At 43.4% G+C, this 14356-nt stretch overlaps 1 protein-coding gene across 1 annotated transcript in view; it reads right to left on the reverse strand.

The window, feature by feature from the left end:
* rev3l (REV3 like, DNA directed polymerase zeta catalytic subunit) overlaps nucleotides 1–10888 on the reverse strand; it is a 108067-nt gene extending 97179 nt beyond the window's left edge. The window contains exon 1 of the mRNA XM_079643050.1: nucleotides 10309–10888. Within this exon, the coding sequence (XP_079499176.1) occupies nucleotides 10309–10447 (139 nt within the window). The 5' untranslated portion in view covers nucleotides 10448–10888. The remainder of the gene's footprint in view (nucleotides 1–10308) is intronic.
* Nucleotides 10889–14356: the final 3468 nt, after the last annotated feature.

The raw sequence follows: 14356 nt of genomic DNA on the forward strand, positions 1-14356 counted from the left end.
GAACACATCAAAGCTTTGTGATTGGCCGACGTGACCCCATGTGTCGGGGCGTGGCTGGTGGGCAGTGCACTAGTTTGCTAACGTTGTTCGTGTCAACAGGAGTGACAGTCCGCACACACACAAGACCGCAATTATGGCAGAAGCAAAACATATATAATTTTCCCTCCGAGTGGGAGGATGATTATTTTTGTATCTATTCCAATTCAAAGTCCATCTGTCTCATCTGCTATGCGAGCGTAGCTTTATCGAAGAAGGGTAATTTAGGAGCGGCATTTCAAAACAGTGCACAAACGCTACGAGACGGAATTCCCTCCTAATTCTGCCCTACGCTCCCAAAAAGTGAGGGACCTGAAAGGACAGCTAAATGCACAGCAGTCCATTTTCACCAGGCTCAACAACAAGAGCAAGGCTGCTACCATAGCATCTTATCGTGTCAGTCACTTTCTTGCGAAACACATGAAGTCTTTCAAAGACGGCGAAGTTGTGAAAGAAGCATTCCTGGAGGCTGCCGAAGCGCTTTTGGGGGACAGTAAAAATAACAGTAGCATTTCAACAGGTTTTTGATATAATAAAGACTCAAGTTAGATACCTTTATTAATTAGCAGTAAGTTTTAGTTTGTTTGAACTTATTCATTATAATTATTGTACAAAGTGGTAAAAGAATGCAAACTTAAATTGATTATAGTCTATTATTAATTTAGGTTAAGAAACTAGTGTTGCTTGCATCCTATTTTAAAAAAGGCATTTATTTTTATACTCTACTAAAATGCAACAAAAAAAGGGTTTGATTCTATAAATGTTGTCTTTTATTGCACTGTTGCAGCAGATTCCTGTGTAGCTTCAGATCTGAGTTGTCTTATTAATAAGCCTAATTTATACTTTTGTAGCAACTAGTGTTGTCACGATACCAACATTTTGGTTTCGATACACCAAGTCAAGAATTGCGATTCCGATTATTTTTCGATACTTTTCTTTAAAAAAGGGAAACAGTCTTGTCTTGTAATTATTGTGCTTTATTTCACACCAGAACTATAACACAAACTTTTAAACAATGAGAACAATAAATAAAATAAATGACAAGAATTCGTATTAAATAAAATTAATACATTTCTTACAGACAGGCCTCGTGGTGTCCGTAGGCTTGCCCTCACTGTCAGAGATATAGCTAAAATGCTTCCAAATTTAGCTTCTGGCATCTTTTTTGTCAACAAGCCGAGGCGCAGCGGCAGTTGCACTTTGCAGCCATGCTTCTCGTTTTCTCGCATGCTCTGGTAGCTAGCGCGTGCACGAGAGAGGGGAGGGGCAGCAGGCACGGCTGCAGTGCAGGGAGTGGAAGCAGAGCGCTGAACACACACGGCTCTTATTAAAACGGCGCTTTGTCACCGGAGTACTTTTCCCCGTCATTCTTAAAGTACCGATACTAATTAAACGGAGGAACCGTAACGCTTTTAACGGCAGGGTATTGCAGTACCTTTCAAGTATCGGTACACCGTGCATTGGCGTGCAACACTAGTAGCAACACCATTTTTATATAATGGCAAAGAAAGGGTTCTGAGTCTTTTCTTTTTTTCCTGTGTCATAGCACTGTAACAACTAACAACTGAACAGCACTGTTCAATGTTTCTTGAAAACATTACCCACTGTAGTATGTGACGCGTGAATAAACTCCAACTCTGTATCAACAACACTGTTGTGTAACTTCAGTTAAATACTTGTATGTGTGTGGATTAGAAAGAGGTAAGATAAAGGATCTGCAGTATTTTATGAAGTATTCATCGTACAAAGGTCAGTTTTATACAAGTAGAAGTGTGTATTTACCTGGTAGTAGGCTGTCAGTAATGGCTACGCCTCTCTATTTGGAATGGTAGATCTCCGCAGACTGGCAACTTTAAAAGTAGCTCTCGGTTCAAAAAAGGTTGGGAAGAACCCCTAATAAAGACGGTTCGGCCACACGAGGCCGACATGGAAATGCATTAAACGATAACGGGTCCTAAGGTGGGTAGATCTGCGAACGAACCGCTCTGGGGGGGCAAACGGCTCCGTGTTTACGCCTATACGATAATTTCCTGATAACGTTGAAGCAATAGCCCCGCCTCTCCTGCTCAGAGATCAGCTGCTGGGCTCTCAGAAGAGGGGGAGGAAAAGATAGGCTCCGTTTATTATTATTATTATTATTAATATTATTATTATTATATAGAGTCATTGTCAATTTGTTTTAAAGCTCAATAAATAACAAAGAAGACCTCTGACCGGCACTTTTCTAATTTTTTCCGGGAGATTTAAACTTTAGCGGACATGTTGACCGGCGAAAAAAATCTAACTGAAACTCTGCCGCACGGCCCCCTCGTCCCTTGGAAGAGGCGGAGAGGTGGGTGTTTGTCATCTGCTGGTGGACTACCGGAGAGCAGCAGGAGTAAACGCTTGCCTCAGGGAGGGAGAAAAAGCCAGAGCGTCCACAGCGGAGAATAAACAGAAGGGCAACCATGGCAACCATGCGCGGGAAGTCTTCTTCGCTGCTTTTGTGGCAGGAGTACAGCGCCACTTACAGGCCCGGCATATGTACTACTCCAGCGCTTTCAAGCGGTCTCGTGTGAACGGACACGTTACTTTTAGATATTGATTTCGGTCCGTTATCGTCCTCGTGTGGCTCCAGCCTTAATAGCACCAGAGATGTGTGAGAGTACTGCCTAGCACAGTGTGTTGGTTTCAGACTGACTGGGACAGGTCTGAAGTCACACCTCTTAAACTTTAACAAGCTAACGGAAAAATAAAATGCATGAAATCCCTTTCACTAGTAGTTGACAACTAGAGCTGCTGGTGTAAAGTCAAATCAGGTCAGGGATTGCTGTGGCTCTTCTATGTTCGCAGCCCGCTGTGACTAAATGAACGTGACTGATGGCAAAAAAAGGGAATTTCTCTGGTGACAAAAAAACATTCTAACCTAAACAACTTCAAAACATTACGCTGTTATAATGCAAGTGTTATCAGATTATGTCAATATACAGCTCTGCCCTCCTGGAACAATTTAGTGTACTTGTACAGTACTTGTACAACCTACAGCAGTAGATCCATACCCTCTGGTTTATTTCTGCCTTTCCGATTCAACTCTTTAGCTCTGGCAAGAGGCTGAGCCTTAATCTGTGGGCAAAATATCCAAAGATGAGGACTAATGTGGCGCAACGTCAAGTCTCTCTTTGTGCTCCTCTATCACCAACATGCCTTTACTTTGTCTGGTACACCCACAGGTATACATAAAACACAAGGCACTCGGAACATAAAACTCCCCGATACAAGACTTAAAATGTACTTTTAGAAAAGTAAAACAAAAAGACACCGCATCAACAATGCATCTGACTTCATCACTTGCCCCTTTCACACCAACGTGGTTCCCGTTCTAGCTACGTGCTAGAGCTTTTCTGGTTCGGAACCGGTTTTTCTTTTCAGCCCCTGTTTTGTTCACACCGCCCAGAGCCCGACTGCTGCCGCTGCTGCGTCATGACGTCACCGTTTACGTCGCTGATTTTCTCCCCAACGGCGTCGGGTCGATGATCGTGTTGCTTTTAATCATACGAAGCCAGATTAAATTAAATAACTACTTCTCAACCCTTGTACTTTTCTCCAGAGTGCCGTGGTTCATTGTTTATTCATGTGTTCAGCGGCATTTACCGACCACTGCAGTGCTGCCCGCTGCTTGGCATCACAACGCTGTTAGGAAAGTTTCTCTGGTATAAAAAATGGGTGATGTTAGCATAGCAACCGAAGCTAAACTGACTATCTTGACTACTTGTGAACCCGCCCCTACCCCCGCCTCCGACGTATGCGGTTCTTGCTTCTAGGCCGACATTTTTTTGGTGCTTGAAAAGAACCGGGTTTCGGAGCTTAGAGCCGGATCCGCTGCAGTGTGAACAGGAAAAAAACTGTGCTTTTCAGGCTCTAGCTCCGAACCGTCCCTGGAACCGCTTTGGTGTGAAAGCCCCAACAGAGTCATTAAAAGAAACTGGAGCAGCAGTTAGAGGATGGTAAAGGAACCTGAGAGACTGACGGGGGGGTAACAGTTCAGGGGACAATGACCTTCTGGCATTAAAGGTTCCCCCGGAGAGCTCATCATGGGGGGGTGGGGGGCTGTTTTATTCTGCCAAGTGCTTTAATGCATGGCCCCCTCATTCAGGTCAATTCATCATGCACTCCCTCCCTCGCTACTCTTACACACACCCAGTAAACACTTATGTGCATGTGTCTGAGCAAAGAACTGAAGCTACTGCTGTCATGGGGCGGGGGGCGGGGGGGGGGGCTTAGTACATCTGGGCTGGGCTTGTCAGCATCAAGGTTGAAGATCAATGCTGCCAAAACTCTAAAGGTTGCAGCCCCCTTAACAGCAAGCCTTAGCAGTGTGGAGAGGGGCTTGAGGTTTACCTACCTCCCTGGGAGATCTTCTACACAAAAATAATGCCCATGGAGCTGATTATTAATAAGCATAAAACAATACTATTTAAAAGAGTAATTTTCACAACAAAGAGATGCCTTTCCCACATTTCTTTGAGCTACGCAGGTAAAGTATTGTGCAACCCAGGCGGGCGGGCTACCAGATGCTAACAAAGAGGGGAAGAAAAAAAGCAGGAAGCGTGGCGTTGAATTACACAGAGCTGATTGGTGGGAGTGTGCAGGGCTTAGGTCAGGGGAGGACAGGGAATACGAGGCCTGGGGTTGTAGCCAGAGCCACATGGTGCATTCACTGCTGACCACTTACAGCAGGGTAAACACACTGAAGACATAAAAGCCCACACACATAAAGTAAAACTGCTCATGAATTCCTCCCTTGGGAAAGAAATCACTAGGACAAAAAACAGGAAATAAATAATATAAAGCAAATCCTTTTTGGTGGGTGTGGCCCATTTCAGGGCTACAGCCAAACAGAACTCTGCAGACTTCAATGTGTTCCAGATGGTGATGTAATTTCATTTCTGGAAATGCAGAAATCCGACTACAAGTGATATATTAAATGGGAACCGGGAAGACATGCAAACGCTCTAGGGGCAAAATAGGTGATACCCTCTTGGGGTTAAGGACATTTTTGGATTGCATTTTATTTTCTATAAATAGTGCAATTGGTCCATGATTTTTGTACCTGGCAAATGCGTCAATTTAACCATGGAAAAGCAAATAAACCTTCAACTTTAAAAACGACAATACTAGTTATAGACTCCTTTTTCTCTCTTTACTGAAATAACTTATTGTACTTGTACTCACTACTTAACTATCTATCTAAATTGTTGAATAACAATAACACACATGTACTTATCAGCTCAATCAATGTAAAAAGGCAACTAGAATCTGTCAGTAAAAAGAAAAAAGTTTGAATTATTGGCACTTTCAAGTTAACATACAGTGGGGCAAAACAATATTTAGTCAGCCACCAATTGTGCAAGTTCTCCCACTTAAAAAGATGAGAGGCCTGTCATTTTCATCCTAGGTATACCTCAACTATGAGAGACAAAATGAGAAAATAAATCCAGAAAATCACTGTCTGATTTTTAAAGAATTTATTTGCAAATTATGGTGGAAAATAAGTATTTGGTCAATAACAAAAGTTAATCTCAACACTTTTTTATATACCCTTTGTTGGCAATGACAGAGGTCAAACGTTTTCTGTAAGTCTTCACAAGGTTTTCACAGACTGTTGCTGGTATTTTGGCCCATTCCTCCATGCAGATCTCCTCTAGAGCAGTGATGTTTTGGGGCTGTCACTGGGCAACACAGACTTTCAACTCCCTCCAAAGATTTTCTATGGGGTTGAGATCTGGAGACTGGCTAGGCCACTCCAGGACCTTGAAATGCTTCTTACAAAGCCACTCCTTCGTTGCCCGGGCGGTGTGTTTGGGATCATTGTCATGCTGAAAGACCCAGCCACGTTTCATCTTCAATGCCCTTGCTGATGGAAGGAGGTTGTCACTCAAAATCTCACGATACATGGCCCCATTCATTCTTTCCTTTACACTGATCAGTCGTCCTGGTCCCTTTGCAGAAAAACAGCCCCAAAGCATGATGTTTCCACCCCCATGTTTCACCGTAGGTATGGTGTTCTTTGGATGCAACTCAGCATTCTTTCTCCTCCAAACACGTCTAGTTGAGTTTTTACCAAAAAGTTCTATTTTGGTTTCATCTGACCATATGACATTCTCCCAATCCTCTTCTGGATCATCTAAATACTCTCTAGCAAACTTCAGACGGGCCTGGACATGTACTGGCTTAAGCAGGGGGACACGTCTGGTACTGCAGGATTTGAGTCCCTGGCGGCGTAGTGTGTTACTGATGGTAGCCTTTGTTACTTTGGTTCCAGCTCTCTGCAGGTCATTGACTAGGTCCCCCCGTGTGGTTCTGGGATTTTTGCTCACCATTCTTGTGATCATTTTGACCCCACGGTGTGGGATCTTGCGTGGAGCCCCAGATCGAGGGAGATTATCAGTGGTCTTGTATGTCTTCCATTTTCTAATAATTGCTCCCACAGTGGATTTCTTCACACCAAGCTGCTTACCTATTGCAGATTCAGTCTTCCCAGCCTGGTGCAGGTCTACAATTTTGTTACTGGTGTCCTTTGACAGCTCTTTGGTCTTGGCCATAGTGGAGTTTGGAGTGTGACTGTTTGAGGTTGTGGACAGGTGTCTTTTATACTGATAACGAGTTGAAACAAGTGCCATTAATACAGTTAACAAGTGGAGGACAGAGGAGGCTCTTAAAGAAGAAGTTACAGGTCTGTGAGAGCCAGAAATCTTGTTTGTTTGTAGGTGACCAAATACTTATTTTCCACCATAATTTGCAAATAAAGTCTTTAAAAATCAAACAATGTGATTTTCTGGATTTATTTTCTTCTCATTTTGTCTCTCATAGTTGAGGTATACCTAGGATGAAAATTACAGGCCTCTCTCATCTTTTTAAGTGGGAGAACTTGCACAATTGGTGGCTGACTTAATACTTTTTTGCCCCACTGTGTGTGACTGCACACAAACAATTTTAAAGGTCCCATGTCATGCTTTTGTGGTTATTACCCGTCCCCTTGTGTGTTATGTAGCTTTTTATGCATGTAAACGGTCTGCAGATTCACAAACCCTGAAAGCACACCCAGTAGCGAGTACAACTCTAACACAGAAAAGACCTGTCTATGCTGCCCCAGAACGCCTTGTTGGGGATTTCTCTTTTTCCATTGTTTACTTCTTGGGTATAGTGACGTTACGTCCGCAGAGCAGGACCAATCCGCCGACTTCTTCACACACACTCGGCGGGACATTGCGAGGCTCGCTTCTTCGTGGAGCGGGACAGTGTGAGCTGGCTCACTGGTGTGGGGTCGGCGAGACAGCGAGACACCACAGAACTCAACCTGGGGACACACACAAGCTCCCAGCCAGGCTGCGGGTGTGTGTGTTCCGCGCTGGATGGAGAGCCCTCAACTTCCCGACAGTTTACAATCAAAGATGCATTTGCCCGATAATGCAAACATGTTGTTGTTCCTTGCTCGAAAACTTTGAAATACAGATTTGGATATGGCCTGTTGAGGCATCTGGGTCTTTGTATGGACAGTGGACTGTACACTTGGCTGCTGTTTTAAAGAGATGTTTTTTTTTGCTTGTGAGACAATGTGTGCTCATATTTATTTATATATATATATATATTTCTCTGTTTTCCAGCATGAGTCTAATTTATTGTTTTGGTTGTGTGTGATTTAATTAATTTATTATAATTTAATTAATTTGTTTTATTTATTATATATAATTTATATATTATTTCACATTTCACTTGCAATGTTGAATGTTCAATAAAAAGTTCTGTTTGAAGTATGTACTTGAATTATTATTATATATAATCATTATGTCAGTGGTCTAAAATGGTCTTACAACAGTGCCGACAATATTAACGTTTATCGCAATCATTTCCAGGAACATGTATCGTCCAACAAAATTAATTATCGTGACAGGCCTATTAGCGATTGACGTGGCCCTCTTCAATCGCATCATTCGTGCCGTGAGATTTACGATGTGTTTTTGCATTGAAAGGCTGCTTTAAAAAGCAGCTAGGACAAGGAGCTGGGACTGACACACATCCTTCACAACTCCCTCCGCTGCTTCCAGCCAAAATGTTTTAATTGCTCTGCCATAGCACGCCACACACAGAAATAGGTGTGTTCTGCTAACCACTGCACATGTTGTGAGCAGGGTTTCACTCATCGAACAGCACAATCTACTTATGAGATCTATTTTGGAGCCAAATGATTTGATTTAACTTTTTTTTATTTTATAATTTATAAGATAGTAAAAATCTCTCCAAATTAGCAATTAAAAAGACACCACAACCTTGTGGAATTTGGTATCAAAAGCTTTTGTGAAATTTCTGCATGATTTGCATTTTTTGGCAATTGGATTGGGAGCACTTCTGTTATTGGTGGGGGGGCTTGTGGGTATCCATTGAAAAGAAGGATTCTCTCAGTGCACCCAGCCTCTTCCAGGTGAGGGATTAACTTTTTAACTAACTGCTTTGTACTTACAGGACCAACAGCCACCAGTAAGTGCAAAGCCACCATGACATATAATCAGAAATAGGACATTAATGGGAAGGTTAGAAAAGGCCATGTTTATTTTATTGTGGACAAGTTCTAAATTAAAATCATATTTGTCATGTATATCTTTAGCATTTATTGTATAATGCTCTTCACAACTTCAAAAACCCTAAGGGGACATTTTCATATTGTTTGCATTTTCTGACCAACAGTGTGAAATACAAAGTTATGTCATTTATGATGACAAAAGACATCAAACGCTACACTTTTCGGCTTTTTTGCACTCAGCAATATTGCAGCCATTAATACCAGCCAGAAACATAAATAAAATGATGCTATTATATGTTGAATCAAAACCAAATTTCAAGACCCTGTACCCTGCCTTCAAACATAAGATTCATCTCATAGCACCCTAAAGTACACATCCTCACTGTCACCAGGGCTGTGGCAGAGTGTGTGTGTGTGTGTGTGTGTGTGTGTGTGTGTGTGTGTGTGTGTGTGTGTGTGTGTGTGTGTGTGTGTGTGTCATATCAGCACAAAAACATGCATACAGAACCAAATTAGACCTGCCAGTGCCACCCCCCTGACCCACAGTGCCTCAATTCTCTGCTGTAAATCCTTACTGAGGGACATCCTGTTCGACACTGCCCTGGGTCCTTCAGAGGAGCATTGTCATAGCTTGGGGGGAAAGTCTGTGTAATCCTGCTAAAATTATACACAATAACTTTACTATTATTGTTTTCACCTAGCATATATACACAGCCTTCGCAGGAGGACTTGTCGGGGTGACAATGATGTGCCATTGTGCCGAAAATGAATCTTTTGTTTTGTGGCTTGGGGATTTAGGTACCCTGAGTGCTTGGCTGTAATGGCTTTATTAGAGAGCTGGGCCTGTGCCACATTTCAAAGCCATACTATTGATATAATTCCTCCCTTTGCAAAATGTGTGTATGCATATTATGATTTACAAAGTTGAAATCTGCAAGCCATGACCTTTTCTCCTATATAGCCATAGTATTGCCTAAGCTTATGAAGTCAATATGCACTGCACATGTATTTTTACACAATGTGGGATTCTGTTCAACAGATCTACCTCGTTATATCCATTTGTATGTACAGTCATAATGGCTTCTACATATTTAGACCGTCTTCACAATTGAAATGTTGGGCATTTACATAACGCTCAATGTATCTTACGCTCTGCTAATGATACAATGCATAGCCGTTTATCTTGCTGCAGTCACACACTTGGTATTAACACAGTTCCGTTGTCTTTCGTCTACCACTGTAGTTTTACATTGCAGAGGAATGAAGGAAAGCTGAAAGAGGAGCAGCATGTTGTGAACCACTCCACAGGTTGCTTTCACCACAACAGAACCAACACAAGGGGTTGCTGTTAGCGGTCCCTGAATGCCACATGAGGCATGTAAAGGCTCGGGTCGAGCCATGAGAGCAGAGCTTTCCGCCGCCACATGCCATGATGGAAAAGGGGACCGAAAACAAAGCGGGGGGGGGGCAGAGTAGGAATCCCACCGCTGCACGCAGCCCGCAGCATGCAAATCAATAGCGGCTGCTACACTGCATCGCCCGACATTACCCTCCTGTTGACATGTTATATCAGACCCGTTACATTTCCTTCACCGTAGAGAACGGACGCGTTAGTGTGCGCGTGTCGGCAACATGCCACGAGGACCGCTGCCATAAAGCACAGCCACCATTAGCGAAAAATAAATAAAACACTTATAACAGAAGAGCCGGCTAACCTGCAGGCGTAGCTCCAAATATCCGCACCACCGGCACTTTCTTTACGACGCTCTCCCTGAATTCAGAATAGCAGACGTCCAGGTCTTTAATGGGACTCGCCAGATAGAAGTCTGCGGTGACGATGCGCACAGCAAACATGACTGCCGCGTCCGACAGGGACCGACCGTCAAAAAGCAGAATCACTGCAGCTCGGTGTCCATAAGATGCAGGCACCTCGGTGGCCAGTCAATACCAGCCAGAGGGAGTGTTGTCACAGCGGTAAAACAACGACAGCGCAGAGGGGGAGCCCGGCTGTTTCCCATGAAAAAATGCCAACAAAGATTCCCGTGGCTCCAGAGCGCGACGACGTGCCGCCGTATAGGTTCTGCGGCGGCTGGGGGAGCTACACTCGACGGAGGCGAGTCACTGGACGTTTCTCAGCTGTCAAGTACATGTTGAGCTTGTGATTGTGGCTGATTTCAGCTCTCTATGGTGTTCTTGTTTTCAGCCAGGAAGACGGTGCCCAGGCTTCCGGTTGCGTTAGCTGTCCAATTCACGCCTCAGAACGAGTCCCAGCCAGTCCCGCTGTATCAGCCCCTCAGCGTCTGCTGCTTCCATAACAGGCTAGCACCCGTTAGCCAACATATGAGCAAGGTAAGCTGCTTACAGGGCATACGAAAATAACTTCCGAACACATTTTCAGAATAAAAGCGGGGGGGAAACGTGTCAGTCACAAAAAGCACCTCTGTTTTATGGCCAGTTGTTAAAGACTGTGACATATAGCCAGTGTTGGGCAAGTTACTTCCAAAATGTAATATATTACATATTACTGTCTTTTGAAAGTAATAAGTTACATTACAATATTACTGTCTCTGAAATGTAATGAGTTACACTACTTTAGTTACTTTTGAGTTACTTTCACCAAAATAACCGCAAACGAATGGCTAGGTATTTTAAATGCTAAAATGTAGTTTAGTACAGCTCATTACATCCAGTGAAGGGTAATGTGGTATAGCATAACAACTGTGTAGGCTCTTAAGGCTACTAACAACTTGTAATACACGGCTTAGTTGAATACTCGATTCTGATTGTAAATTCTTAACATGTGACACGTTGTTAATACAGTACAGACCACTGTCAAGGACTATAATGAAGGTTGCTAAGGAGGATCAAGAAAGAGAAAGGAAAATAGGTTAAAAGACGGAGTGCTGGACGTCAGATAAATCACCAGAAGAAGGCAGACAGGAAGTAAACCATAACAGGACACGGAATGGGCTCTGTAGTTTGTTTAGTATATGGCCATGTACAGGCCCGGTTCCAGAACAAAATGACTCAGGGTGCCTCTGAGATTACAGTGGGTGCAGCAGTAGTAGGTTTACATGAGCAACAGTGGCCGGCAACAGCAATGAAAAATAGCATTGATGGTCCCCAATGAACAGATTATGGCATTTGTTATATTTTGAAACCAAGCAAGTTAGAAAATTTCAAGTGGGTTAAAGTGCAATCCTGAAATATTTCATATAGTCCAAAGTGGACTATGGCAAGGAAAAGCACAAAAGCTTCAAAATTGTACTGATAAAATAAATGAGAACATATTGTAAATCAAGGCAAATATGATTTGAACCAGCTCATGGTTTGAAATGGCAAACATTGAAAAGCAAAAGTATTATTAAAACTATGTACTACATCATCACCTTGGTCCCATCACATACTCTGTGAAGAGAATAATTACCGTGCTTGAAAACTGGTATCACATCATCATGTGAGGTTGACTTTGTGACCTGGAGAACATTTCAGCTGCAACATCAGCTCGTTGATAAGCTTGGGATATGAGAATCTTTTTGTAGCCATTCGTGGTGAAGGCATCTGTGCTATTGTATGCATTATTTTTGACCCAACATTTCTACAGGCATGGCAGAATATGGCACTATTTTCACATGAATATTCTAGCCATTGTCTATTTTTATACCACGAGCTGCAAAATGACCGCCTAACCCCACTGCACAGGCGGGTACTTGTTTAGATATACATGGGTAGGCTCTGTTTTGCCGTTGTATCCTGGCACCTGCGGGCCGCAGAGGGGCGGCGTTGTTTCGGGCAACGAAGACTGCTGCTCCGGGGGCGAGGGCGGCGAGTCAGGCGGGAGTAAGCTAGTGTCCACAAGGGAGAGTAACGTGATGTCCCCATCTGACCTGTTGCTACTGTCTGCAGTAGATGCAGTGTTGCTGGCGTTTAGTGATGGTTGCTTTAACCATTTTCGTATAAATGATTATCCACAGATCAGATGTGTGTCACTGCTGTGTTAGCACTTTGGAAATGATCGAACGCGGCGGAGCAGGTCACGCGCACCTGACACAATTTTTTCTTTGTATTTTTAGCTCCGTTCTCTTTTTTTAATAGAGGGTGCATAACATTCAACTGGGGGTGCAATGCATGCCTATGCACACCCGAAGATCCCGAACCAAAGCCTGAAGGGTAAACACCAGGTTTACTAATCTACTCGCACAATTTGTCTCTGGTGTCGGAATGTCTCGCTATGTTAGTACATTCTTAAAAAACAAAACACCATTTAATTTTGGGTTAAAATGTGTTGTAACTGCGTTACTGAGCATTGTAACGGGTAATATATTACCCACATTTCATTAGTAATGCGTTACATTACTTCGTTACAGCAAAAAGTAATATATTACTGTAACTCTGTTACTTTTGTAACGCGTTACACCCAACACTGCATATAGCCGTTGTCTTAAGTAACACGGCTAAAGGGAAGTGTGCAGAAGTGCGGCTCCTATTTATCCAGCAGGAGACATCTTCGTGATCTCCTTCGAATAATTTACCACAGGTTAGGGTTGAATTGGGTTGAATACAAAAACTGTCTTTTGGTTTTGTCCTCTGCTATAACCGGTTCAAATCCAAATGAAAGTGAATTTTATTTTTTTGGTTCAAAAAAAGATCTGTCCGGTGTTCAGTGGCGGTGCCAGAGTATTTTTGTTGGGTAATCTATGGTAGGGTGTTGTAAGGTCATATCATTGCATGTTAGTTCAGCAGTCCACTAGGTGGCACTGTGACATTGAAGTTGTTGCCGTTCAATAAGCATAGAAGAGGAACTGGGGGCTATGTTGTTATGCTAAGTATGTGATGAACCGGAGTCGCAGTTCGGCGCTACCAGAAACCAATAAACTCCACATTGCTCACCAGAAGCCTCCTGTGAGTTACTACATAATAGCGACGAGGATAAAAGTACAGCAGATGCCTGGTGGAAATGCACGCAAATGAACGAGACTGTTGAGTGGCTACGTTAAAGGCACCAAACACCGGACAGTGGTGTGAGCTAGAAGATGCAGGTCGGCAGAAAGCTATTTACTCAGTTCAGTTGGCAGTCAGACTTACAATCTTATGAGGAACCTTATCAGCCTGGCGAGGCCAGGAGATAAGACGTTTGATGAGCTTGTTCAGCTGCTGAAAGACCATTTCAAACCCAGTGAAATTGTACAGCGCTACAAATTTAACTCAAGAAGTATGAAGCTGGGAGAAACAGTCATGGAGTACGTTGCTGTGCTAAGAAAATTAGCACAAGATTGTAACTATGGAGACAAGTTAACAGAAATGCTGCATGACGGGCTGTTCTGTGTGATTGGGGAGGATCGCATACAACGGCGATTGTTGTCAGAGCCGGATTTGACCTTCAACAGGGCACTGAAGCTGGCCCAGGCTATTGAGACAGCCAGCAAGGATGTGAGAGACTTATAGTCATTGGAGTCAGCACCCTCGCACTTGAGAGCACCTGAGGCAGTGCACATGATGACGGCAAGGCAGGGCCCCAGTGAGCAGCAGCACCAGCATAAGGCTTGCTACAGGTGTGGCAGTGAGCAGCACATAGCTGGGGACTGTAGGTTTATTAAAGAAACCTGTCACAAGTGTGGGAAGATAGGCCATATTCAGAAAGTGTGTAGGTCAAAAGGCTCAGTTAGTGCTTCACAAGCAAAAGGGGGTGGCGTATATCAGAGATATACTGTAAGCATGTGAAAACTCAGGGAGAAAACTATGTCAGCCAGGGGGAGGGCGAAA

Source organism: Notothenia rossii (genome assembly GCF_949606895.1).
Source record: "Notothenia rossii genome assembly, chromosome: 8".
In the NCBI taxonomy this organism is placed as follows: Eukaryota; Metazoa; Chordata; class Actinopteri; order Perciformes; family Nototheniidae; genus Notothenia; species Notothenia rossii.